Source organism: Cyclopterus lumpus, chromosome 1, assembly GCF_009769545.1.
Source record: "Cyclopterus lumpus isolate fCycLum1 chromosome 1, fCycLum1.pri, whole genome shotgun sequence".
In the NCBI taxonomy this organism is placed as follows: domain Eukaryota; kingdom Metazoa; phylum Chordata; class Actinopteri; order Perciformes; family Cyclopteridae; genus Cyclopterus; species Cyclopterus lumpus.
The window spans coordinates 4,185,230-4,209,068 of NC_046966.1; the positions used below are offsets into that span (position 1 = coordinate 4,185,230).

Here is a 23,839-nt window from a genome sequence, read left to right on the forward strand (position 1 = left end):
CTCATGAAGGATTCATCCCGACAGCCGCGTTCAGATTAAAGCACTTTGACACATTTGTCCAAAGTGTACGCGGTTGCATTACGCCGGGGAAGATCAAGGAAGACGTTACCGTACGTCACGAGGCTCCCGGCAATACCCCCGGGGCCAGTTTCTTGTATCTCTGACACCAGCCACCGTTTGTTTCTCACCAGAAGAGAAAGCAATGGAGTTATCAGTCTCATAACTCTTCCCCTCTTGGGAACCGGCGGAGGGTGACGGTGTCTCAGCATCCTGGATGGTTTCATTAGACCCTCGGGGTCCTGCGGAGGGGAGGGGTAGGGGGTGTTGGAACCGCATGGATGAGGACTACTTAGCTGCTGTCCACAGAACATGTTATTTTCACCCCACTACATCTTTTCAATTAAAACTCTCAATCAAACTGTTCTGGCACCCCGTTGTGGTGTGTGCAGCAGGTCGATTTGTTTTCGGACTTCAACTAAGGTTTATTCTTTATGATCGATTAAGTTATTGACCGTTTGGAACGATTCATTGAATTGCGCCCATCATCCGAATTTCCCAGAGGACGTTTTCCAACTGCTCATTTTGTCTGACCGACAATCCAAAAATATCCAATGGACAACAATGTAAAACAGAGTACATTTGGGACTGCTCGAACCAACAACACGTTGGTGTGATCAGATTACTGGCTGATGTGTATGCTCTACAGATGCCCTGTCAACAAAGCACAGAGGTAGAGCGACTTCCCTGTGTGTGTGCGCTGGCAGACCGATACCCCCACTATATCTTTAAATAGATAATAGTCCTTTACTGCTATATTAATGCTATGAATGTCGTATATTGCTCCTTGAAGTTTTATTCCCCCACTATCCGTGTTCTTACACTAACGAGGCTTTACATCTCGATACAATAGAAGTCTAACCTTAATGTTCAAAATGTCCCCCTCTCTTCACATTAGGCGTTGCTAAGTGTTCCACTCTGTGTGAAGTCGCTCTGTAGCGCACCGGTCGCGCTGCCATTACCAGACACTTAATTAACCAGCAGAGTCCAACACTTTTACCGGAGAGTCCAGCTTTCGTAATGCCAACGATATATTTTGGCATGCATTTGTTTATATCAGTTGTCAGAAATAGAAATTATTGCAAGCGGTTGATGTCAGCATGAGGCCAAAATAACGCGTTGTTCTTTTTGTCCGTGAAGGGAACATGTCACGTGGATTCGATGGGTAACCAAAAGGCCAGTAATTTGGTAACCGACGCAGCTTTGTCCATCAGAGTGAAGATGTTTCGAGTGAACGCCACGCGTGTGCTGCTCGTCTCCGTCAGGTGTTCGCTCTGTCTCCATTTCTGGCGCTTGCTTTTTTTTCTCCCCCCTACGCCGCTTTCTGGACGTGTCGGCGGTGTCATCTCTGTCCGTCCCCGAATCCGGTTAGTTTGAGACTGTCTCCTCGATTCCTTTCCTCGTTCTTAGGAGAGAGGAGTCGAAATGAGGCATCCTCGCCTCAGAGCCGTCATTTCAAGGAGATGACAATATGACGTGTGTCACAGCTGCATCGGCTGCCCGCTGTTTTGTCATAGCGGTGTTTATGATCTCTGTCAGATGAAGATATCAGTGTTCATAACTTATTCATATTTTTATTATAAATAATTCACAATGAGGCATAAAAAGGATGTACAGATTTATATTTAACACACACACACACACACACACATATATATATATATATATATATATATATATATATATATATATATATATACATATAGCTCACGACAAATGTTGTGTGAAAAGTACTACACAAATCCAGATTGACATATGATTGATGATTATATATTGTATACAAACAAAAAACCCTGTCTATATGACACATTTCAAATAAAGGAAATTTGTGCAGAATGATGAAGAATGTTCATTATTGATATAATTTGATCTGTTTGCACTTGTAAATGTAATGTTTTTCCGCGGCAGGAACAGACTGATTCCAGTCCAAGCAAATAACCAAAAAATCAAATAATAATAATAATTTTAAAAAATGATTGGAAATATCACCTGGTCCATATACGCCTGCCGTGTTGACATCAACTTCCTCGATAGCTTACAGTGGTTATTTTGCAATAAGGACCACTTCCCTGTTGGCCTACAGCACATTTCCCGTTCCATATTCACATATCACAGTGACATCGCTATTTACAACATATTGTAGCATCCATGAATATTCTTTAAGGACTGAAAAGGTTGCTTTTTTTCATAAATGTTCATACGCAGTTTGTCTCTCTCTGTAAAACCAGACAACATTGTTCTTCTGACTCGTGGTTTATGACAGCAGAAAATAACAGCATATTACACACATACATCTTATTTTATTGAGGACAAGTCATAGTTGCCGCTTCAATAACAACTATATGCAGCGCAAAGTATTGCGGTACATTTGTTAAAAGAATGTACCTTAATGTGTTACTGACAGTGGACTTTTGACAATAACATTCCTACAAGCCATGAGCGTTTACTACTCAAAGGTCCCTTAAAGGGATTGTCTCTCAAGAGGTTCAAGTAACTCCCGTATAAAAAATAAAAAAGGAAACGCCCGCTATTCGTAAAATAATCTCCTTCCCGAAGGGTCGCCACGATATATATTTCTCTAGGTGTAGTTATTGACCGCTGGACAGGGCAGTGATAACAGCTGACTGGGGTGGCTTCACATTTGTCTGCACAATTACAGAGGCTTCACATTATGCAGAAATGCTGCTGTCAGTTATAACTATGTAAGCAAAAGGCCTCTCAGCAGTGGCTGAGGCAGCAGGGCTCAAGACACACACACACACACACACACACACACACACACACACACACACACACACATAAAAAGCAACATTTTTGTCAGCCAGTCAGAACTCATTGTCGACTGCAGCGCCAGTCGCTTCAGGTGAAGGTGTAAAATGGGATTTTTCCACTTCAAATATGAAAAGGCTCTGTCAGGCGAACATGCGGACAGTCAAACCCCGACTGCCACATGCGGACATGTCTTTGAACCAGAAAGGGCCAGGCAGCACCCTGCTTGCTATAAGAAATGCACTAAAACCATAAGGATGAACCATTTAAAAAAAAAAAAAAATCATTTTTGATTGATATTGCAATTGCGTTATGATTTCGTGATATCAGAGGGAATGATCATTTTTACAATCATTATTGTCATTGCCATTGTTTTTTTTTTGGTGCGGGGATCGGAAAACCGAACCACGGTGTTTCGGTAGAAGCGGGTCAGGAACGTCTCTGCAGCGCCACAATATTTCATTAAAACAAAAAAACAAAAAAAAAACGTTTTGCCACTTTTGACAAATACTGTGACACCTGCAATTTGAATTTCTTAAAACAAAAAGGTTCTCACACGTTTGCATTCATTGCGCGTCCCTAATTAAATCACGATCACAGTTGTTGACACGTTGTCCTTTTCATTCATTCCAGCTGGTCTTCTGTTCCACGTGAACGTTGCCGGCACACTGAAGTTGTTTTACGGGTCACAGCAAAGGTGTCTATTGACTCGTGAAGATTACAGCATGAAACCATCTCCACGTTCTGCGCAGCTTCCGTCTTCGCTGTCAAACACATCTCTCGGTTGCAGAGGGCCGAAGTGAAAAGTTGCTATTTAAATGTCGCGTCACAAAAGCATTGAACGCGCACACGCATTTAGCACTCTGTAACTGTCTTTGCTCGTGCGTGTCCACGGCGTGCGCGAGACGCTTTGATGTTTCAAGCAGGCGATGCGCTCACGTGACTCGTATTCCACGAGGTGCGTCCGCTCCGACAGAGTACGTTACTCCTGCCTCTGTAGTTCGGTAGTTGCGTGTGAACTCTCGATGTCGGCCATTTGCATGCAAGGCTGGTTCCACTGCAGAGGAGAGGAGAGGCCCCGGCGCTCTGATTGGTGCAGGAGTTGCTAGACAACAGATGTCCAGCCGGCTGAGGGGGGGGACTACCTGTGGAGGAGGGAGAGGGTGGAGAGAGAGAGAGAGAGAGGGAGAGAGAGAGGGAGAGAGAGTGAGGGAGAGAGAGAGGAAGAGAAGGAGAGAGAGTGGAAGAGAGAGGAAGAGAAGGAGCGAGAGAGTGGAAGAGAGAGGAAGAGAAGGAGAGAGAGTGGAAGAGAGAAGGAGAGAGAGAGGAAGAGAAGGAGCGAGAGAGTGGAAGAGAGAGGAAGAGAAGGAGAGAGAGTGGAAGAGAGGAGAGAGAGAGGAAGAGAAGGAGCGAGAGAGTGGAAGAGAGAAGGAGAGAGAGAGAGAGGAAGAGAGAGCGAAGGAGAGAAAAGGAGAGTGAAAGGAAAGTGGAGGTGTGAAGTGATGGAGCGAGCAGGCTGTTACATGACAGACGTTTACTGTGTTCAGAAGAAAATAGCTTACGTGACTATCGTCTTTAACTTTAAGCCGAGTTCTGGTGGACTTCAATACATTATTTTGTACACTTTTCAAATAGATGGCCAGAGAACACAACATCAAAAAAGAAATACAAACACTATTTTGGGTGTGTGGGGATGCATCTGTGTGGGATGCCAGATATATTGTACAGTACGTAGGAGAACGGCTGGGGGCTAAACGAGAGTACTGTATGCTCTCTAGAAATGTGTCCGTGATGATGAATTATGAAGTGGAGCTTTGTCATGGAAGGAAAGTAATAAATGAACACACGGCATTCGACTGTTTACACACAAGAAGATGAGATTGGGACTAATAATTGGGGGTTTATGTATTATGTATATTAGTATCCATAAAAAACATTTTGTACATGTTATAATATGCATAGGGGAAAGATACGTCAAAAGCAAGTGCTTTAACAATGCATTGCAATTGAAAACTAATAGAGTCAAAAAACAAAAAACGAAATCTTAAAGTGACATAAAAATCTAAATAAAAAAAAGAAGCCGTTAGTCAAATAAAAAAAGATTGTGTGTCCTTTCAGTGACACGGTGAGATGGACAGATCGGTGACCATGCCGATACGCTTATATGACACATGACACATGATGTCCAGCTTTGAAATACAATGTTTTATCATACGTTAAATGAACTTGTAAACAAAACAAGAGGGTCCTGCGAACCGTGAATGAATGGCTGCCTTGGCCTTTGCTCCTGGCTCTGCCGGTCAGGATGCCCGTCTGCCTCTCCCGATATGCCGGCCGTCTGGAATGCTGGCACTTTGCTTCAGACATCAGCCAAAATTGGGCGCCTTCTCACAGGCGATGGGGGGGGGGGGGCTCTCGGCCTCGCGACAGAGCACGTCTCTAGTTTAGTTTATTTGCTTTTTTATTGACACCGTTGTCACCTCTTACAGCATCGTGTCGAATGCTACTGTACAGTGACATTGGGCTGTATTAAAAAAATAACTTGTTTTAGTCGATTTGGGAGTTATCATCTCCTTTTCTGTTGTTTTGTTTGTGCTTGTAACTGACTGAACCAGGGCGGGTTTTGAATCAACTTCTTCCTCCTGTATTTTTAGCTTTAACTGGAGTGCAGCCACGGCTCATCCTGCATTCGTTTTGCATCTCACTGTTGGGATTTTATCCTGGCTTCCTCTCTCTCACTGCGCCTGATAAGCTCCACCCTCTGGTGTGGGACGCAGCGAGCACACTGGCATTTTTTTTAATTTAATTTAATTTATTTTGTTGTGAGCACACCAAGTTTTATTTTTGTGTAAAAAAATACTGCTGCCCTCAGTTGTGTCGTTTCCTATACGGCTGCACAAACCCAAGAGATACATGTCTCTATAATGGGAACACGCTGCCGGGTGCTCGTCGCTGGTCTTGAGCATCGAGAAGAGCAGAGGAAGGAGACACGGAGGAGAGTGGAAAAATAGGCGTCCTATTTTATTTTGAAAAAAAAAGAAAGAAAGAAAGTTGAACCTGCTGATCTTCTTTCTCTCCTTCACACTTGTTCTCTCTCTCTCTCTCTCTCTCGTGTCCCGAGGCAACGCTGAAGTGGGTCGCCCGAGCGCCGCGCTGCAACGCTCATTACAGCGACTGCTGCTCTCGTTAGGTTGTTCCGATTCAGAGTCACTGGACTTTGGCGTCTTCTGACGGGGAGATTTGAGCGTCGCTCGTTGTCTCGCCAGGTCCGATAGAATCCGTCTGGTCTCATCGAGGAGAGGGAGAGAGAGGTGTGTGAGACGCTCTCTTGAGGGCCGCCATGTGAGCAGCCTGTCTGTGGTCACGCGGAAAGGGGCACTAACCCTCATCCCTGGGGTCCTTTCTGTCTTACCCTCGAGGACGGGGCTGTGGTTCGGCTCACCAAAGTTGTGCAGTGCAGACTAAAATAAGTGCTGCTGATGTAGGCCCGCAATTCTCACTCCCACTCCCTCGTGACGTGTAGGTTGACAAAGACATACGTTACATTGTAGCGAGTTTCAGCTCATTGCTTTGGTTGTCAGGCCAACCTTTTTTCCCAGTTTTGTTGTGCTCTCGCCACTCTAACAGTGTTGTTTTCAGCTATAACAGTCAGCTGTTTGGAGTGAAAAAGCAACAACAAAAAACATTGCACGCTACACCGGCTGAGCAGCGAACTGCAGAGACACATAGTTATCAACTAACTGCTGAACAAGTGGAGCACTTAGCAGCTAAAGAGCCAGATATTTCCCTCAGGAGCTGGTGGAGACCAAAAACAGAGCTAAAAGAGAGGTGATATGTCCGTGTGGTGTTCAGAGCTTGTTGCGGCCCAAAAAAGAGTTATTGCAGGTTTCATGGTTTTTCTTTGGTTCGCTGAATGGAATATCCAATCAAGATCCTTCATCATGTGATGGCTACACACATCCACTAATGCAGAGGGACTATTGTCATTAAGCAATTCTAATAGTAACTTCTTACGGTATATGAGTAACTATACCGCGTCAGTCTCTCAGTGTATATTATTATTATTACGAGCAAATAAATGTTTAGGGCAAGGGCAAATCTAATGCTCTTTACATTTTGGATTTGGCCTGAGGAGATGTGAAATTAAATTCCGATGGCAGCCTTGCGAGTTGATTTTGTTCTCAGGGGTGCAAAAGTAACCTTTAAGCCCGACACCGGAGGTCAGGAGGTCAGGAAGTCAGGAGGAACCCACAGCGGCTGCTCCCTCTGTTTGCTGTCTGCTGTTGTTTGTGGCACATCACCAGGCACACATCGGGTCACATTATTTATGTCAACACACACACACACGCACACACACGTGCACACTTACATACTGTACATCCCGAAGTGTGAATGTCAAGTACACAAACACCCTCTGACAACATCTTCCACTGAGTCAGAAGTAACTTGCAGCCAGTTGGATGATTCAGAAAGCCAATCAGAGCAGCGGATAACGAAGAGCATTAAAAATAACCCGTCTCGCGGTGTTTTTGTTCTTTCAGATCATCAAAAGCTGGAGCGAGAGGCGAGGATTTGTCGTTTACTGAAGCACCCCAACATCGGTGAGCTGCGAGTCCTCGATCTTAGAATACGCACAAGCACACACACACAGACACACACACACACAGACACACACACACACACAGACACACACACGGTTCAGGTCTCTGGTGAATCCTGCTCCAGCTATTCATCTTCGAGACACAGTTATGAGGGAAACAAGTGTGTGTGTGTGTGTGTGTGTGTATGTGTGTGTGTGTGGGTGTGTGTGTGTACAAAGATATGTGATGATAATGTATCTGTGTCCTCTCCCAGCTAAATCATCAGAAATCCCTCCCTCTAATCGACTGACCCTTTACACTCTTTCCTCCTCATCACACCTCTGCACTGGAGCTGCCATTTAGTTTTCCCAGATTACTTCTGTATAAAGTGCAGCATTTGAAATGTATCAACAATCAGCACAAATTTAATAAGATAAAGCCTCCTTTGAATACTTAAAAAAGAAAATTCAGGAAACTGGTAATACAAACAATACGTAAGTAATGGGAAGTGTCATGGTGGTTTCAACCTTTACATATTCACTTGTAGTGTCTGCTCTAAAATAGAACAAATAGAGAAAGAAGGCGTTATGTGATATATATTGGAGGTACGACAAAGAAATGATGAAGGATCATTCTCAAGTTTAAATCCAATAGTTAACCAGCCTTAAACCAGCCTTACACACAGGATTTCAATCGATATTCCTTGTTAATACATGTTGAGCGGATGCTCGCTCAGATGTCAAAACAATGATGCGCACATCATTAACGCTGCATATGTCCCTGCTCTAAAAGGTACGAGGCTAACGGTGTGAGGACAGCTTTGTTACTGCCGCTTGCTTTCATCAACCAAACTCATATATCTAGCGTATAGCTGAGGCTTCGCTGTCTGATTTACACTCCTTTGCACATTACTACTGTATCTCAGCACAGCAGCACCAAGGAAAGTGTCAATAATGAGTAACGGCAGTATTTGTGTCGAGGTATTGACTGCGTTCTGTTTCGTTTGACTGTTTCTTCCGTCTCTTTACTTTTTTTTCCGCCCTGTGTTTGTGTTTGTGTTAAATCTCCTCGACAGTACGACTCCATGAAAGCATATCAGAAGAGGGTTTCCACTATCTGGTGTTTGATCTGTGAGTAGCAGACTCTCTCACACACACACACACACACACACATACACACACACACACACGCGCGCGCTACCCATTTCCACATGTTTTGGACGTGTGTATTTGTCCTTCTTAAGTACTAGGTAGTATATAGATATTTATATTGTTTTTGTATATATTTACATACATGAAAAATATGCCTGGGTGAGAAATAAGGCAGTAAAATACTGTATCCTGTCATTCTGGTGATATGTAACTTCAAATCTTCTTATGTCATGATTCTACAGTATTTTGATGAAGGGTGGAGTAAGATGTGTGAACCATATTTCATATTAGCCAAACCACACCTCTTTTACTCCTCAGCGAGATACCGTTAGCTCACCTAGCTAGCTTGGTGAGCTAACGTCACACACCAGCTACACCTGGAAGTAACCAACAGCTCCCTGCTGTAAGAAAAAGAAATGGCATTAATCTCTGTTACATCTAGGCTATGGTACTTATTTAGAGCAGGTGGTATAGGCTCCTGACCTATATCCACTCCTTGTGCGTGTGTGTTTGCTTGTGCGTGTGCGTGTGTGTGTGCGTGTGTGTGTGTGTGTGTGTGTGTGTGTAGAAAGCCCTTGAGGAAAATTGGTGCCCATATAAACCTTGATATAAAATATGCGCACATGTAATAACTTTATGGTGTGTGTGTGTGTGTGTGGATCTCTATGAATGCAAGGAAAGTATTGTTTCGGTCATATTGATACAGAGAGGAAGAAACGTTCAGTGTGACGTGCACAATCTCTGTTTCTCCCCAGGGTGACAGGAGGAGAGCTGTTTGAAGACATTGTAGCCAGGGAGTACTACAGTGAGGCTGATGCAAGGTAGCACACACACACACACACACACAGATACACTCACACACACACCCCTACGCACACACGCCCACACACACGCGCACTCACACGCACACACACACACACGCACGCACACACACACACACAAACACACACATACACACGCACGCACGCACACCCACACACACACACACAAACACACACCCACATACACACGCACACACACACGCACACACACATTGGCCGTGCGCTATATTTGTGTGTTTCACATACGGTCCTCTCAGAGGGTGTGATACAGCTGCCTTGTCTCCAAAGCATCTCTCACAGTTATTTATAATAGTGATTCACGACATATAGCCGGTGGTATTAATCATACGCTGCCTTAACTTACACTGCCAGCGTTGTATTGAATTACTTCCTCCTCCTCCTCCTCCTCCTCCTCAGAGAGAGAGAGTTTCTCACCACAGACACTGTATCACTTTGTCTAGGATATATGGCGTAATACAAATAAATCTTGTGGAAAATGTCTTACCTTTACGGGACTTAATGTCACCCATCAAGAAAGCAGCATCAAGCCTAATGAGAGGGGCATGTGATACATTGTGTCTTCTCTCCCCCCCTTAAATTAATTTCTCTCCTCTCTCCCCTCTTTCTTGCCCTCTCACCATCCTGGTTCACCGCTCAGCCACTGCATACAGCAGATCCTGGAGAGTGTCCACCACTGCCACGTGAATGGGATCGTCCACAGGGATCTGAAGGTTTGTATGACCCGTGTTCAGTCCCCGGCTCTGTGCGACAGATGGCAACGTTCAGAGAAAAGGCGTCGCAGTCCCTTTGCATCCACAACCTTGAAACCAAAATCGACGATTGTCTTCTCAATGTGAGAGCCAAAATATCGTCATGGAGATTACTTGTCACATTATTCCGCTCTTCCTTCTAGAAGCCCTAAAAAGCTTTGAACAATTATTAGAATCTGACCTCGGATCCAGATTGAAACATACCAAAGTGCAGAGGCGGAGGAGGCTTGGCTCCGACATTGTTCCAGTGAAATCCTGTTGAGTGGATGCTCTGAGCTTAATTACCCGTCCCTGCCAATGTCAGGACCGAGGATCCTCCTCCAACACTTCCCCTGATGGCACAGAGCGCTCGCTGGCATCTTGGCGCTATGGCGACGGGGGGAAAAGGAGCAATCACGATGCCAGAACCTGAGGAGTGATCACCATTTGCATAATTATGTACAAATTATGTTGGGATGTGAAAGATTTCCAACGTCATGAATATTCCAATTATTGTCTGTATTCTCATAACTTCCCGAGAGCTTTGAAAAAAAAAAAGTGGAGGCGAAAGAGTCTTGAATATGTTCAACGGTCGAACGTGTAACTGTGCCCGATGAGAAACATTGGATAGAGCAGATATTAATAGAGCAGATATCCTTTTCTGAGTGGATGTTTATTTTCAGATGCTTCATAATCAGGAAGATTTATTCATCACTCTGGAGATGATTATGTCGATGTTGTTGTCCAGTTGTCAGTTACTGTCCTGTTGAGGATGTCTGCCACAAACTGACTGCTCACAGGCCTAAAGAGTCTAAATGTGAGGAAATGTTTTATTCATTAGAGCACGCTGTCTAACTGGCCTCAGGTCAGCAAATACCTTTCTGCACCTGTGTCCGTGTGTAGGTGTGTGTGTGAGTGTGAGTGTGTGATTGAGAGTGTGTGTTTGAGAGTGTGTGTGTGTGTGAGATTGAGAGTGTGTGTGTGTGTTTGAGAGTGTGTGTGTGTGTGTGAGAGTGAGTGTGTGTGAGTGTGTGTGTGTGTGAGTGTGTGTGTGTGTGTGCTTGCTGGGGGGGCTTGCATATTTTCGTGTATTGTGCTAAACTGTGTCAGTGTGCGGCGAGCGTTTTTGTCTCTACCCACTTGTTTACCCCCCCCCCCCCCCCCTGTGTCCTGTGTCCTTCTCCCCGCCGCGTGCACTTTGCTTCCACTCATGGATTTTGACAGCGGATTGGTTGCCATTGTGGACGAGCGCGTGGGTCCGCTACCAATGAACTCTCTCAGAATCCATGAGACGTGGCGATCAAGTCCACAGCTCCGGCGTGGGAAAAGGGTTCCCGTTGTCACGTAGAGATTTGGTCCCGTGCACATTTATGATGCTTCTCTGTCATTTGTGTGGCAGAAAGGGAGTTGCCTCAGACACTGATTTAAGAGCAGTTTAGCATTGTTCACCCCTAATGGCTTGGATTAGGATTTGGTTTGGCTAACCTGGTTTTAGATCTGTGTCTGTGGGCGGCTTGTTCCCAGAGCGCGTGACCTCTCACCTCTAACCTGTTTGACTCCGCCCCCCCCAGCCTGAGAACCTTCTATTGGCCAGTAAGCTGAAGGGGGCGGCGGTCAAGTTGGCTGACTTTGGGCTGGCTATCGAGGTGCAGGGGGACCAGCAGGCATGGTTTGGTGAGTATTCATCCATCCATTTTTTAAACCTGAATCAGTTGGTCAATGAAGCAACCGGCCAATCAGTCGATCAATCAATCAATCAATCGCACTTTTAGTTGGTCGAGGAGCATCCTCGTCACTGAATCGCCCGCTCCTGCCTACCATTCCACATCTCCTCCCTCCCTCCATATCACTCCTCCAGGTTTCGCCGGCACCCCGGGCTACTTGTCTCCAGAGGTCCTGAGGAAAGACCCGTATGGGAAGCCAGTTGACATGTGGGCCTGTGGTAAATACCTTCGAAATAAATCCTCCCACTGCAAACTGCTTGAATGCACTTGAGCTACAGCCTGAAGAAGAGTGTTGTTTCAAATGTTTAATAGCAGTAAATACTATACTATGTATACGTATTTGTTAGCAGCATCTATTGTGTTTGTATGTTAGTCTTTTCTGTGAACATGCTGACCTGACCATGTCTCCTCCTTGCAGGTGTGATTTTATACATCCTGCTGGTGGGCTACCCTCCCTTCTGGGATGAGGACCAGCACCGCCTCTACCAACAGATCAAGGCTGGGGCCTATGATGTAAGTACAAACCTGAATAATACATCAATATCAAGTTTGAAAGAATGAACTTAGTTTGAAGGCCAACTCTAAAATGTGTTGTCGAACTGACGTTAACAGGCAATTTAGGATTTGTTGTCACGGTGACGTCACTGACAAACTTGTAGTTACTGATTAAAAAACCCTTTCAAAGCAGGAGGACAGCTTCTTCATCATTACTTGGTCCACCAGTGCGCAGGTTATATAGTTAAAAATAAATAAAAAAAGTAGCATTGATTCAATTATTGAAATTAATTTGAATAATATACCCAAGACGATTATCTACCAAATAAATCTTCGCAAAACATAAATCCCGTCTTACATAACCATAAGGCAGTGGCATTTTTAAACTGTTATCCATGATTTTGCCATGTGCGGTGCCAAATCCCAAATGCTTCCACGCATTGCTCCTCGGATGGTTCGCTGTATTATTATTACTTATTGTTTAGTGCGGTTCGCTCGTTTCCTCTGCTGTGAATTTGGAATTTGGAAAAATAGAATTCTCACCCGAACCAAAAGGAACTGTAAAAGGAACCCAATCTTTTTTGTGTGCCGAGAAAATCACACGTTAACCATATTTGTCACAAAAACAAATATAACAAAATTAAAACACTCTATTGTGGGCTCTATCTTTCCCTCAGAGGAGAGTTGATTCACTCATTTTATGTACGTTCACTTGTGTTTTTCACATTTGCTTTTTCCATCTGATGATGCCGTTTTTTTGGCCCTATTAGCGTCGTCCGTTACGACGCGTTTGACACTCTTTCTGGTTCTCCTGACAGTTCCCGTCCCCCGAGTGGGACACTGTAACTCCTGAGGCCAAAGATCTGATCAACAAGATGCTGACCATCAACCCCAGTAAACGCATCACCGCCACCGAGGCCCTCAAACATCCCTGGATCTGCGTATGTGGCACACACACACACACACACACACGCACACACACACACATACGCAAACAGACATGCAGAATACTATACACACACGTAACACACACACAGACACAGAAGACAATGAAGGCCCGCACGCTGATACCATCAGTCGTGCCATCAGATCCACGTGTGCATCCATTCCTCCCATCCATTGTTTCCATTCTCCCTTAATCCTCTCATCCTCTTCCTGCAGCAACGGTCCACTGTAGCCTCCATGATGCACAGGCAGGAGACGGTGGAGTGCCTGAAGAAATTCAACGCCAGGAGGAAACTCAAGGTGAGACGTCTGGCGATCCTTCACGGTTCTATTTATACAAGAACGATCCCTCCGGACGTCTCTCCTTCCCCACTCTCGACTTTGCACGCTGGAAAAGATGACTCTGTTCTCTAAAAACCTTTGAGTTGCCCTTTTTGATGCGCTCCTCGTTCTCGACCGTGACCTTATAATCAATCTTCCTATTTCTGTCTCTTCCTTCCTTTCTCCCTTTTCCCTCCTTCCATCATCATTACTTCCTCTCCTTCCCGTGACTGCAGGGAGCCATTTTGACCACTTTGCTGGTCACAAGAAACTTCTCAGGTATGTTTCTCCCAGCCAGGTGTCCAAGACCACCTGGGTTACCCAAACATATCTTCTAAAAGCATTCATGTTTAAAACAAACAAAGGGGAGGCTTTAAATACTTCTCGGCCTTCAATATTGGTGGTAGTTCGGTGAGGTTTGCTCTGAAAAATGCGTCTTCTCGTCATGAGGAAAACAGATCCGAGGCACTTCAAAGAACAAGGTGCAATCAATCTTCAACCTTTCTATAGAATAGAGGCCTTTTGAACCTATTTTTGACTGCCTTCGGTCTGTTTTTCTGCAGATGAAAAGCAAACAGAGCCGTCTCTCTTTCTCTCTCCAGCTGTTGCTCTCTCTCTCTCTTTATCTCGATGTTGTGCCATACCTTTCTGCATGCACTTCTTTTTGACCTCTCTCTTGTTTTGTCACGCTCTTACTAGCCTGCTTTCTCTCTTCATTCTACAGTAAAATGCATCAGCGCATTTGTGACTCTTTTTATTCATCATTTTCTTCCTTTGTCAAATTCCTTTCCTTCTTTTGTTTGGATTGTGGTTTCCATGTGAGGTAAGATTTTCTTTTGGATTGACAGTGAAATATGCCGGGGGAAAATAGTTGTGTGATGTGTTAGGCCTCACGTACTAAGAGCTAATTGCATATGCATGAAGATGAGGTGTTTTTTTTTAAAGAAAAGAAAACACACATTTGAAGCTCACGCTCGCAGGAAATGTTGAGATGAGATAAGAATTCAATTTAGACAAGGACACAGCATGCATTTTGAAATGCAACCCCAGTGTGTTTGGATTATTTTATTCCCTGAGAAATACAGTGACGAGTGGCAGGATCGTGTGCGTGTGTGTGTGTGTGTGTGTGTGTGTGTGTGTGTGTGTGTGTGCTAGTTGTTAAGTGCATGTGTGCAAATGTCAATTTAAGAATGCTGTGTGGGTCTGATAGGTAGATTACCCCTTTCATCACTTGCTAAATACACACCCGATCAACCGCCCACCCTTCACATGACAATCAGTGTGTGGTAGGAGAAAAGCCTCAGCACAGATGACGATGCCACTCTTGAGCACATTTGTTGTATTGCATTATGGATCTTGCGGCTGGATTTTGCACCTGGAGTTTGAAGATAAGCGCAGCTGACTGATATGCCTGCTTGCATGTTAGCGTAGCCGCAGGAGTCCGTTGGAGATCCCTCACGCTGAAGTCTTGTCTCTTTCTGTCCCTCCACAGCAGCCAAGAGTTTGCTCAACAAGAAGGCGGACGGCGTGAAGGTGAGTCGCTCTGACCCCGCCAAGCAAGATGAAAAAAGTGCTTTGTTGAACGTTGGGTGTCTGAGTTGAGCCTTCTGGATGACTGTCACCAACATCATCATTCAGGGACAGGCACACCAAGCAGTGGGCAACGCTGGTTATTTCTTAGCTTGATCCAACAATAGATGGTCAGACGAGTACATATCTGCATTCTTATAGAAGTTTAAATTAGGCGGAGGGTCTGTTGGTACACTTTTGTATGTTATTATTGGTCGGACCGGATGGGTAGTGTGCTTACTAACAGCCTCCTTTGTGCTCTGCTACGTCTGGCACTTTACTATTCAATCAAAACGGTCTACCTATTAAAACATTTGTTTTTTTATAATCATGATGCTTTGTGCCATTTGTTCCCTAACCTTCAGCACGACCTTTAGTTCTTTCCTCAACACATTTACCTCCCTGACTAAGTGCACGCCATAAAACCCACAGATCATAGAGAGGCGTAACATCTCAGTTACATCACACCAGTTGAGATGATCTCTTTGGAGTGGACCGTAGACAGAGTGTGTGCGTGTGTGTGCGTGTGAGTCTGAAAAGTGTGCACGTGTGTCATGTCCCCTTTACACTGCCCCCTGCAGGTCAACAACAAAGCCAACACAGTGACCAGTCCCAAAGAAACTGGCCCTGCCCCTGCGCTGGTATAAACACAGAACCTCTCCCACACCTGCACCTTCATTTCCCCCCCCCCCCTTCACATCATTTCCTGTTTGATCTGAGCCGTGCAGCGTGGGATTTAAAGTCTTAACCGGGTGGATAAGAATAGAGGGACGTGTGAAACGGATGTCTCGCTCGACGTCCGGCTATCCCTGAATGACATAGCGTGTAAAAGCTTTTTGTGGCACGTCCCGGCTCCCAAGCATATCCGGTGAAAAATATAAAGTATTCATAATTCATTCAGATTTGTGCGCAGCATGCATGGGGCTTGCAGAGCTCAGGGCAGTATCTTGATCTGTATGTTGTTCATGCTGCAGAATCAATAAGCCTTAACGCACACGTTTGGATTGGACCACTGTGGTTTTAAATCTGTCGTTAAGGGCAACCTCTACCCCCCAGTCTCTCTCCCCCTTCTTTACTCACCTCCAGCGTGCATGCTGCTCCTATCATGTTGTGAACTGTACGCCGTATCACTTTTGTTGGAAAGCGTAGCACGGATGTGTTATGCAGGTCTGGTCTGCTTGTGCATGGCTAGAGTGAGAGGATGTCGCCTCCTTAGGCTCATTATGATGCTCCATCCCCCCCCCCCCCCCCCCACCCCCCACCCCCCTCACAAGTGATTTGGCTGTCACTCATTGGCTCGCGCACGGTGTCTGCTGACTGGCTGTCTGCGTCAGGCCACATGACTGTTGCTCTGCATGATGTCAAAGGATTTCTGCCCCCCCCTTCCCATTTGTTGTCGAGACGATTACGCATGAACACAGGCACATGGCATCTCTCTCTCTCTTTCCCTCTCCATCATCATGCACACACACAAACACACACACACACACACACACACACACACACACACACACACACACACACACGTATAGATGCAGGCTGCTGATGTTATAATCTAGTGTAATCGGGGTAAGTGATTAGAAGGACTGATCTGGTCACCAGGATCGATTCCACCAAAGCCCAGACGTCTGACTGGCCGGGGGGAGGGGGGTTATACCTAGATAGAGAGATAGATAGATAAATAGAAAAAATAGAAAGATAGATAGATAGATAAATAAAGAGATAGATGGATGGATAGATAGATAGATAGATGGATGGATGGATGGATGGATGGATGGATGGATGGATGGATGGATGGATGGATGGATGGATGGATGGATGGATGGATGGATGGATGGATGGATGGATGGATGGATGGATGGATGGATGGATGGATGGATGGATGGATGGATGGATGGATGGATGGATGGATGGATGGATGGATGGATGGATGGATGGATGGATGGATGGATGGATGGATGGATGGATGGATGGATGGATGGATGGATGGATGGATGGATGGATGGATGGATGGATGGATGGATGGATGGATGGATGGATGGATGGATAGATAGATAGATAGATAGATAGATATATAGATAGATAGATATAATCACATATATATATATATATATATATATATATATATATATATACATATAGATGGATATATATTGATGGGTAGATAGAGATAGATGGATGGATGGATATATATTTGTATATATATATATATACATATATACATATATATGTATATATGGATGGATAGATAGATAGTGTAAGAGCCATATACAGACAGATTGTGTAAATACACACAAATACATTTCCTTGAACAGTTTCCGTGCCATCGTACCTTTTCTGTCCTTCTATCATTATTTCTTCCCACAAGTTCTCTGTCATTTGTTCTCTTTAGGAACCACAGACAACTGTGATCCACAACCCTGTAGATGGAAATAAGGTATTGCAATTCATAATAATGGTCATTGTTGGTTGTATTTAATGAGAGATGTTTGCTCCTGTACATCAAGCACATCAAGCCTTTCCATTCTCCAATATTAATAAGAATAGTGTCTCCTTCCTCCAACTGCCAATCCTGGTGGCCTATAGGGTTTAACCCTGTAATCTGGTTTAAGTCCAGCCGGGGACTTTAGTTGCATGTCGTCCCTCCTTTCCCGTCTCTAGTTTCCTGTCAGCATTGTACTCATAAAATAAAAGCAAAAATGCCCCCAAAATACTAAGTTCATAGCAAAATCTGAGTTTGCAGGAGCATTGGAAGCGTTTGATTTCAACACTCATTGACGTTACAAACATAAATTGTCCTGTAACGTTTCTAAATACAAACTGTTGTCTTTGTCAGGAGTCCATTGAGAGCGCCAACACCACCATTGAGGACGAGGACGTAAAAGGTAGGAGAACCTGTGTGACAGTCTACTCCCAGACCAGTGCCCCCTCGCTGTCTGTCCTGTTTCTGTCCTTCCCTCCCTCCTCGCATCTTCATCTGGTAGTGTCTTTTTTTGTTTTGTTGCAACATTGTTCATGTTATTCTTATTAATGTTCTATTTTTTTTTTTTTACACTTGTTTTCTTCCCCTCATGGTTTGTTGGAAATATCAATGTTTTACATAATTTCTCTCCTGCCTTCCCCCCCCCCACCACACACACACACACACACACACACACGCACACACACACACACATCTGTGTTACATCCCCCACCCAATCACACCCAATCCCGTGCATCCGCTGACAGCCCGTCGTCTGGGCAGCTTAGTGAGCGGTATCTTGAGCTCTAAGAGCCGTTCCTCACAGATGTCTGACTCGAGACTGACTCCCACCTCCTCAGTTCAGAGTAAGTCCCTGTGTGTGTGTGGGGGGGGGGGGTGCGGGGGTGCGGGGGGGGGGAGCCCTGTTTTTGTTCCCCTCCTGTTCCCATCACTGTCGTCACTGGAGGAAAAGTTATCTCTCGATGTAAAGTGTCTCCAATCCCGTGTTTCCTCGAGGTCCCCAAATCATCTCCCCATCTTCCCTGTAGATGAGTGTGACACAGTTTACGGTTGGAGATGGTTCGTCCTCACAGTGCACCGAATACAGAAATAAGAACCTCTGGTTTTTGATCCTTTTAATATTCTGCTGCCCTCCATCCGTATTTGAATTGGAAGTCGATGCTCTCCTGCTGTGTATTCGTGTCTCGTAGACACAGATGCTCTCCTCGCTCCTCTCTGTGCCCTCTGTTCTGACTTACCACACACACACACACACACACACACACACACACACACACACACGGTGTTGTAGCGTATGGCTTCTGTCTTTTTGTTTTGCGCAAATTAAGTGGATTTTCTTTTGTAATATCCCCCAGCCTGCACCAATAACCATAAAGGTAACTGTCAACATTACTTAGTTGAAACTGCTTTTGTAGCAAATACTTGCATTGGTTTCGTTTTCGTTCACTCTGTCACTTTGTGTGGTGAAAGGAATCGTGTCGTCTGGCATTTCGCTGCCTGATATATCACTATTAGCCATGGGAGGCTTTTCTTGTCGTTTTGATTCTCAGATATGAAAAAAGCAAACATTTGATGAAACGCCTTCCATTTCTAATAACTCTGAAATCCTGCAGCCTAGATCCCATTGGAAGCTGGATGGACCTTATCTGCGCGTGGCCCGTGACGTCCGCCTGCGTCGCTCATGATGTTCTGTGGTCTTGTGTTGCAGCTCGTAAACAGGAGATCATCAAAGTCACCGAGCAGCTGATCGAGTCCATCAACAACGGAGACTTTGATTCCTACGCGTAGGTCTCCTCCTCTCTGCATTCGCAGCGCAACGTCTGAATTCCTACGTCATTTGCTCATTCTGTATTCTCTTTTATTTGTTGTTGGTGTAACAGGAAGATTTGTGACCCTGGTCTAACTTCCTTTGAGCCCGAGGCCCTGGGCAACCTGGTGGAAGGACACGACTTCCATCGTTTTTACTTTGAGAACGGTAAAACGTTGTGTGTGTGTGTGTGTGTGTGTGTGTGTGTGTGTGTGTGTCTGTGTATATGTGTGTCCCCTGGAGGCGTCTCATCTTCCAAAAGTTGTATGTATAATAGCGCAGAGTACCAACGGAGTTCAGAGGGAATTAGTCACGGTGTTTGCTCGTGCTACTGTTGCCCAGAGCTGTTGAGGTTTGTTGTGATTGCCGGTTCGGGAGTTGCTCCAAAAGGTGCAAGTAGCCAGCTGGCGCCGCCCCCGAGCACGACGCTGACGACCAGAATGAACGCCAGTGTGTTATTCATTCACGTCAATTTGTTCACGCCTCTTTTCCGGCTGAGAGACAGAGACATTTAAAAAAAATATATTATTATTATTTTTTATAAACTTGCTTGGTTATTACATTTGCATGATTTGGTGAATGATCTAATGCATCCGTTGTTGGGGAGGGGGGGGGGGGGGGGGGGGGGGCATAAAGAGCCAGTAAGCAACCACTGTGGAGGCAGGTCACAGGCATTATAATGTTCAGAGGATAATGAAGATCCCCGTTGTAGTGACAGTGGAACTGGGCACGCCGTCTGGAGGAAAGAGAGCGCTCATACTGCTGAAGTGGGTGTGGGCGAAATCGTTTGTTCTATATCAATATTTAGCCCTATCGGTTTACAGTTCATGCTTGCTGCTGTACCACAAGGGCATTGGCCGTGCGTGAACTAACCTTGGTAGCGAAAAAGAAAATGACTAATGAATGACTGCTATAAATGGCAGAATGTCCTCAGTCCGGGTATAAAAATAGTTCCGAAAAACCAGATATGTCCTAGAAACCTCAATCACTTGTCCAACATCAACATATGGAGACTTTAGCTTCCTCCTGTTGTCATGTCAGTTAGTACAGTGTGAGAAATAAGAAATAGCTGGTGGCAATTGTTGGGGTGTGGGGGGGGGTCCCCTCTTGCTGCAGTCTTACAAAGACTCAGTTTGTAGTGACAATGTGACAAATCATCTTTTTCCATGGATCCCCAACACATTTGGGCCCAGTATTTTACCCATTCCTCAACAGTAAGGTCAGCATTTAGTTGTTGAACAATCATGGAGCTAGACTTCCCCAAAAGTGATGATGTCCGTTACGTTCGTTTAGTGTGTGTGTGTGTGTGTCTCAGGGACATTGGCTCCCTGTAATCAGCCGTTGTGTCTCCCTTGCAGCCCTGTCCAAAGGGAACAAGCCGGTGCACACCATCCTCTTGAATCCACATGTGCACCTCATTGGGGAAAACGCCGCGTGTATTGCCTACATTCGACTGACCCAGTACATGGATACCAGCGGCATGCCGCGCACCATGCAGTCCGAGGAGACCCGCGTGTGGCACCGTCGCGACGGCAAGTGGCAGAACATCCACTTCCACCGTTCGGGCTCGCCCAGCATCCCCTCCCAGTAAGTAAGAGGAAGCTCCAATGAAGAGAAAGTAAACAGCTGGAAATCGTGTGTTTCCACGACTTAAAGCGGGTCAAAGTCTCTCCACCGTGCGACAGTGTAGCAGGTATGCTCCAGGTTGTGGTCAGTGCATTGAGTCATCCATCAATTAGTGGTCAAAGGAATACTTTATCCATAAAAAAAACGTTTTTTAAAAAAAAAGCCAAAAAACATATTAAAACATCCGATTATGAACTCGGACACATTCTTGCAGTTTACTCCAAGTCCCGTTTTTCCATTCGTTTGCTCACTACTTCCCAATCACATGCATTATTTTGCCAAAATCTGTACAATTCAAAAACCCTTCCCTCACTACCGTCTCGTATCGAACGTGCACCAGCAGTGGAGGAAGCGGTTCTCTTCCCGTGCAGGTGGTTTCACAAATTCCAGCTCAATTTAATTTAATAAAAATTTGTTGGGCGGAGTTATACAAGACTTGAACTTGAACATTGACAAATATGAATCATAAAGGTCCATAAACGATGTTCCGCCTTAACAGGTGCAACAAGAGTGACAAGAGAGTGAGTCGGATGTCAGCAAAGCTCAGTCCGTACACACCCACGTAGAACTGACAAGAGGCATAATTATAATATAATAGAAAGCACATCTGTGGGTGGAGACAATAGGTGTCCTATTATCGTCTGTGAAAAAGTTTCCATTAATATTTCTCTAGTGTCCCCGGTCACTATGCATTCACATGTATGCTCTCTCTCTCTCTCTCTCTCTCTCTCTCTTTTTTTTTTGCAGTTAACGAAATATCGACATGTGGTCAAAAAAAAAAAATCTCTAGTAGGGCAGCCAACTAGCCAACCCCCGTGACTGCCCCCCGACCTTTGACCCTTCTATAGGGACGTGACGTTGCAGGATACAAGTATTAATACATTTTACTGTCATTTTATTAATGGACATCATTCGAAACCCACCACCGGGTGGCTGCACACTGTATTTGGACATTATGAAACGAGCATATTGACATTTTCTTTGTTTGTTTTTTAAGATGTTTTGGTATGCATTTTAAATATAAAATAGAGATGTTTTAAAATCTACTACTGTAACCTCTCCCAAAAATGAGTTCTGTATTTTTACGTGTATTTATGTGTGTGCAATACGGAAACATTTGGAAGATCAGAATGTTAAAATTGAGCTTGCTTTAGTTCTGGTGATGTATATATACATTGTGATTGTTGATAAAAAAACAAACATCGAAAATTGCTATTCTTGCTATCAGAGGAAATAAGAGTTTACGTCAAATCCAGTTTATGAGCTACATTTATGTTTGCTATGGGCTAAGTCATACTGTTTGAATTGTCAGATTTCAATCTATAATACTAATTTAAGTGTAAAGAAAAGCAGAGCAGCTTACACTTTGCATCGAGATATGTTTGCCTTTATATCAGTGAAATAAGAAATAAGAGAATGTAGCATATATGTAATATATGAAAATTCAAGACTATTGTGTAGTGCATGGGGGAGGGGGAGGGGGGATATTGTAAGTAAGAGCATATGAAACTATAATATCTTCTGTTTGATTTGTGAATCACTGACTTGTTTGTTTGCGTTCGTTAATGTTGTGCATCCGTCCCGTCCCAGATGTTTCTAATGTCCTCCAGTATCATAGAAGTGTGGTCCCAGCGTGAATATCAAAAACCTCATATCGAAGAGGAGGAAAAATTAAACTCCCGGTTGCTGAAGCACCCGCTTGCATTTTGTATAAAAATGAGGAGAAGACAAACACATTTTTCAGAATGTTTGTACTTGTATCGTTCGACTGTATGTATAGGGGGTTCTGTTATTTTACTCTTCGTCGTGTTGCTCAGCCAATTGCACAGAGAAGGCGGAGGTGATGAAGACGGCTCCAAGGCTCTCTATTCTCCACCTCCAGGACCAGGAGACCGAAGAACATGGCAGTCAGAGGAGGATGGCAGGAAGCAGTGGAATGAGAGTGGGACTGTGACACATGCTGGGATGTCTTCCTGAGGTCCAGTGCTTCTACAGCCGGTGGCCTCCTCCGTCATCCGTTCCGTTTGCTCTTTCCAATTGGTCGGTCTCTTCTTTTGTAAGGGGAACATATGGTAAACATTTCTTTTGACGAAACATATGATGTCAATGCGGTACACCACTCCTTATATGGTGTGCACCTGTTGCCGGCACGGCGATGGATGGCTTAACATGTTTAAGAAATAAATAAATCAGCTTAAAGGTGTGATAACGAATGGCCTCCAACTCTTTTGTTCACTCCGCTGAGGTGGAGGTGAGCTGCTGAAGGGAATTATTGGATGTGTTTTGTTATGTTTATGATCTCTGCTCTATTGAAATACATATATCATACATTACTCTAAAATGTGTGTGTGTAGGCACAGCAAAATTAAATTATATTATTAAATCTGTCATATTTCCATATCAATGTAAAGACTGATGTTTATGGAAGCCCATTGGGGTCTTTATGAAATGATAATGTAAACTTCCAATTTTGAGCTCCCACAGTGGGCCATCGAGAGAGAAGCTTTACTGACCCAACTTATTACATTTTACAGTGCACATCGTAATACAATCATAATATAGCATGTCGAAATGTCCTGATGTAGTATTTTTTTTAAGTTATTGTATAGTATTTAAAAAATAAGTGTACAAAAGATATGATGGGACCATACATATACTGTATGATTGAGACCACAAACCCGTTTACAATGTTTACTGAGGGAATAAATCAAGAGAGAAGTTGAGTCATTTTCTCAGACTTTTA

The 23,839-nt window shown here is 44.4% G+C and overlaps 1 protein-coding gene across 6 annotated transcripts in view; it reads left to right on the plus strand.

The window, feature by feature from the left end:
- camk2d2 (calcium/calmodulin-dependent protein kinase (CaM kinase) II delta 2) overlaps nt 1-23,307 on the plus strand; it is a 31,771-nt gene extending 8,464 nt beyond the window's left edge. Inside the window, exons 3-21 of one of the 6 annotated variants that reach the window (XM_034533260.1) lie at nt 7,368-7,427; nt 8,482-8,536; nt 9,313-9,378; nt 10,037-10,109; nt 11,699-11,801; nt 11,986-12,069; nt 12,270-12,364; nt 13,165-13,287; nt 13,508-13,591; nt 13,849-13,891; nt 15,105-15,145; nt 15,763-15,822; nt 17,574-17,618; nt 18,018-18,066; nt 18,410-18,508; nt 19,372-19,447; nt 19,544-19,638; nt 20,829-21,057; nt 21,844-23,307. In XM_034533260.1, the coding sequence (XP_034389151.1) occupies nt 7,368-7,427; nt 8,482-8,536; nt 9,313-9,378; nt 10,037-10,109; nt 11,699-11,801; nt 11,986-12,069; nt 12,270-12,364; nt 13,165-13,287; nt 13,508-13,591; nt 13,849-13,891; nt 15,105-15,145; nt 15,763-15,822; nt 17,574-17,618; nt 18,018-18,066; nt 18,410-18,508; nt 19,372-19,447; nt 19,544-19,638; nt 20,829-21,057; nt 21,844-21,847 (1,484 nt within the window). In that variant the 3' untranslated portion in view covers nt 21,848-23,307. Of the gene's footprint in view, nt 1-7,367; nt 7,428-8,481; nt 8,537-9,312; nt 9,379-10,036; nt 10,110-11,698; nt 11,802-11,985; nt 12,070-12,269; nt 12,365-13,164; nt 13,288-13,507; nt 13,592-13,848; nt 13,892-15,104; nt 15,146-15,762; nt 15,823-17,573; nt 17,619-18,017; nt 18,067-18,409; nt 18,509-19,371; nt 19,448-19,543; nt 19,639-20,828; nt 21,062-21,843 lie in introns of those variants that run through there. The other 5 variants (XM_034533281.1, XM_034533267.1, XM_034533274.1 and 2 more) reach the window with 5 other exon arrangements.
- Nucleotides 23,308-23,839: the final 532 nt, after the last annotated feature.